We start from the raw sequence: 2265 nt of genomic DNA on the forward strand, positions 1-2265 counted from the left end.
GTCAACATCGTATCACTTGCATATTTTGCATTTATCCGACAAGAGCAATGGGCTTAGCGGAACTAGAGTGTGGAAACACAAAAAGAGCCAAGGCAACAGCAGTGGCAACTTTTAAGAAGTTTCTGAAAACGGAGAATGTAAGTGATGAGTATGTGCGAGCTTGCATTGAACGTGATGAGACTGGAAAGTGTTTCGTATCAGTGATGGATAAGTTTGGTATGTATCTTGCATCTAATGAGGGCAAAAAAGGCAAGCCGTTGGCTAGAAACACTTCGATGCAATACTACCCGGCAGGCTAAACTATGGCTACTCGAACAGTTCCCTCGGCACAGACCCGCACTTGAGGCTCGGTTGCTTAAAATGGGTAAAACACTGGACAACTTTTGTATGAAGCGAGATGGTGGTGGCTTCATCACCAAAGCCCCACCGTGCTCAAAGGGTGATTTAAAAAGAATGCTTATGTATTTGTATGTTCTGTTGGCTCGCCTTTGCGTGGTCTTCTGGGAAGATGTACTTGCACATTGTTATTTCTATATATTTATTTTTTATCGCTCAAGATGAACTCACTATTATTTATTTCTATATATTGAGGAGTATTTTTGTCAGAAATAAAAATAATTATTTTAAAGTGATGTGATTGGCTAAAACGGTGCGGTGTGCTGCGTGCTGCTGCTCAGTCGAGAACTTTCCGCACGAAGATGGCAGAGGTCGAGTTGGAGTGCGCGGTATACGGCGAAGGGACTGTAATTCCCGTGAAGATAGCGAGCAATGCGAAAGTGAGCGCGCTGCAGAAGGCCATTGTGAACGAGAAGAAAGACGTCAATGATCGCTTCAAAGTTGATCCAGCCAGGTTGACGCTCTACTTGGCGCGGAAGAAGGGGGAAGCCACGTGGATGAAGCACGACCACACGGTGAAAGGCTTCTTGCGAGGTGGCATCAGCACCGAGTATGAAGAGATGCTTTCGTCGTGGATTCTCGACGAAAATTGCGGTCGCGGTGATCATGTCAACACCATATTCATTCGAAGCTTTGCCCGCAACCGCAGAATTGGCATTACCAGTGGCGTGGAAAGTGACCGCGACTAGCACTGCAAGGATGCATGTGAGGCGCATTTTTTTGTCGTTTGGGTCAACAGCTCGGGCACTTGAGTCGAAATGAGAGAGTGCGAGCAGATTGCAGAATGAGGTGTCGGACGAAGACAGAGCCGTACTACGTGCTGGAGCACGAGGAAGTTCCACTTTGTACTGTTTTCTTCCAGTCTGTATAGATAACTCTGGGATATAGCTACCGATCCAGTACATATTTCCAGACAGTTATTGAACAAAAAACCAGTACACTTAAGCTCGCAGCTAATAATGGTTTTTGTAGCCCTATTCACTTATAAAAACTAATGTCTAGTCACTATTAGAAAATTGTGTTTAATACACAAGAAGAGCAATTCAATTCGCAATTCAAAAGTGCGACAGCAGACCTCCTCCAGTCATCCTCTCCGAGTTGCTTTCTTAAAATGGATGGCCACCGCAGCATTCTTGCAGCGACATCAGTGGCAGCGCTTCTCTCATGCGTAGTACTACTATAGTAGCACTGAGCTACCACATTGATTTAAATCAAAGTCACGATTGGGCTTGTTCTCGATCACTAGATACTTCTCCGCCCAATATTCAAGCTCATCGTTCTCAAATGACGTATCAACCATGGGCTGAACGCATGTCATTAAGTCCCCTCTCCGTCGCCCAGCAGTGATATGTTGCAAAAGGCCCTCTTCCTCCTCGTCATCGGAGACTTGGATCGACACTGCAGATGAAGACGGCTTCACAGCACTGCACCTCGCTTGTGTTGGCGGCCACGATGACGCCGTGCATGAACTGCTGAGGCTCGGCGCCCACTTGGAAGTCCCAACCCCTGAGGGATTTACCGCCCTCATGTTCGCAGCATGGTCTGGGTCGCTCTCGCTCGTACAAACGCTAGTCTCCCACGGAGCTGATGTAATGGCACGCGACGTGGACGGCAACGATGCTGCCTTTATTGCCACGATAAACGAGCACGCCAGCGTGGCCAAGTTCCTGGAGAAGGTGGGAAACCCGGAGGACCCACCGAAGAAGCCGCACAGTTCGTCCTCTTCCATTTCCCCCGAGAGCTCCCCGGGTAAATCGATAAAGTCCAGCAACTCCAGCGCTTCGACGGGAATTGAAGGCAGCGGGATTGGCAGCAGTTGCAGCAGCTCGTCAGCGTGCTCGTCGCCGGAGCAGCTCGCAGGAAAGATTT

The 2265-nt window shown here is 48.4% G+C and overlaps 1 protein-coding gene across 1 annotated transcript; it reads left to right on the forward strand.

Annotated features, from left to right (window-relative positions):
- Nucleotides 1-677: 677 nt before the first annotated feature.
- On the forward strand, nucleotides 678-1339 carry PITG_22435 (crinkler (CRN) family protein, putative; the record flags this gene model as incomplete). The annotated part of the gene is made up of 1 exon (XM_002909767.1): nucleotides 678-1339. The coding sequence occupies one exon, from the start codon at nucleotides 699-701 to the stop codon at nucleotides 1083-1085; it is 387 nt and encodes a 128-aa protein (XP_002909813.1).
- Between the last annotated feature and the right edge of the window lie 926 nt (nucleotides 1340-2265).

The sequence above is a fragment of the Phytophthora infestans genome, genomic scaffold, assembly GCF_000142945.1.
Source record: "Phytophthora infestans T30-4 supercont1.3095 genomic scaffold, whole genome shotgun sequence".
In the NCBI taxonomy this organism is placed as follows: domain Eukaryota; phylum Oomycota; class Peronosporomycetes; order Peronosporales; family Peronosporaceae; genus Phytophthora; species Phytophthora infestans.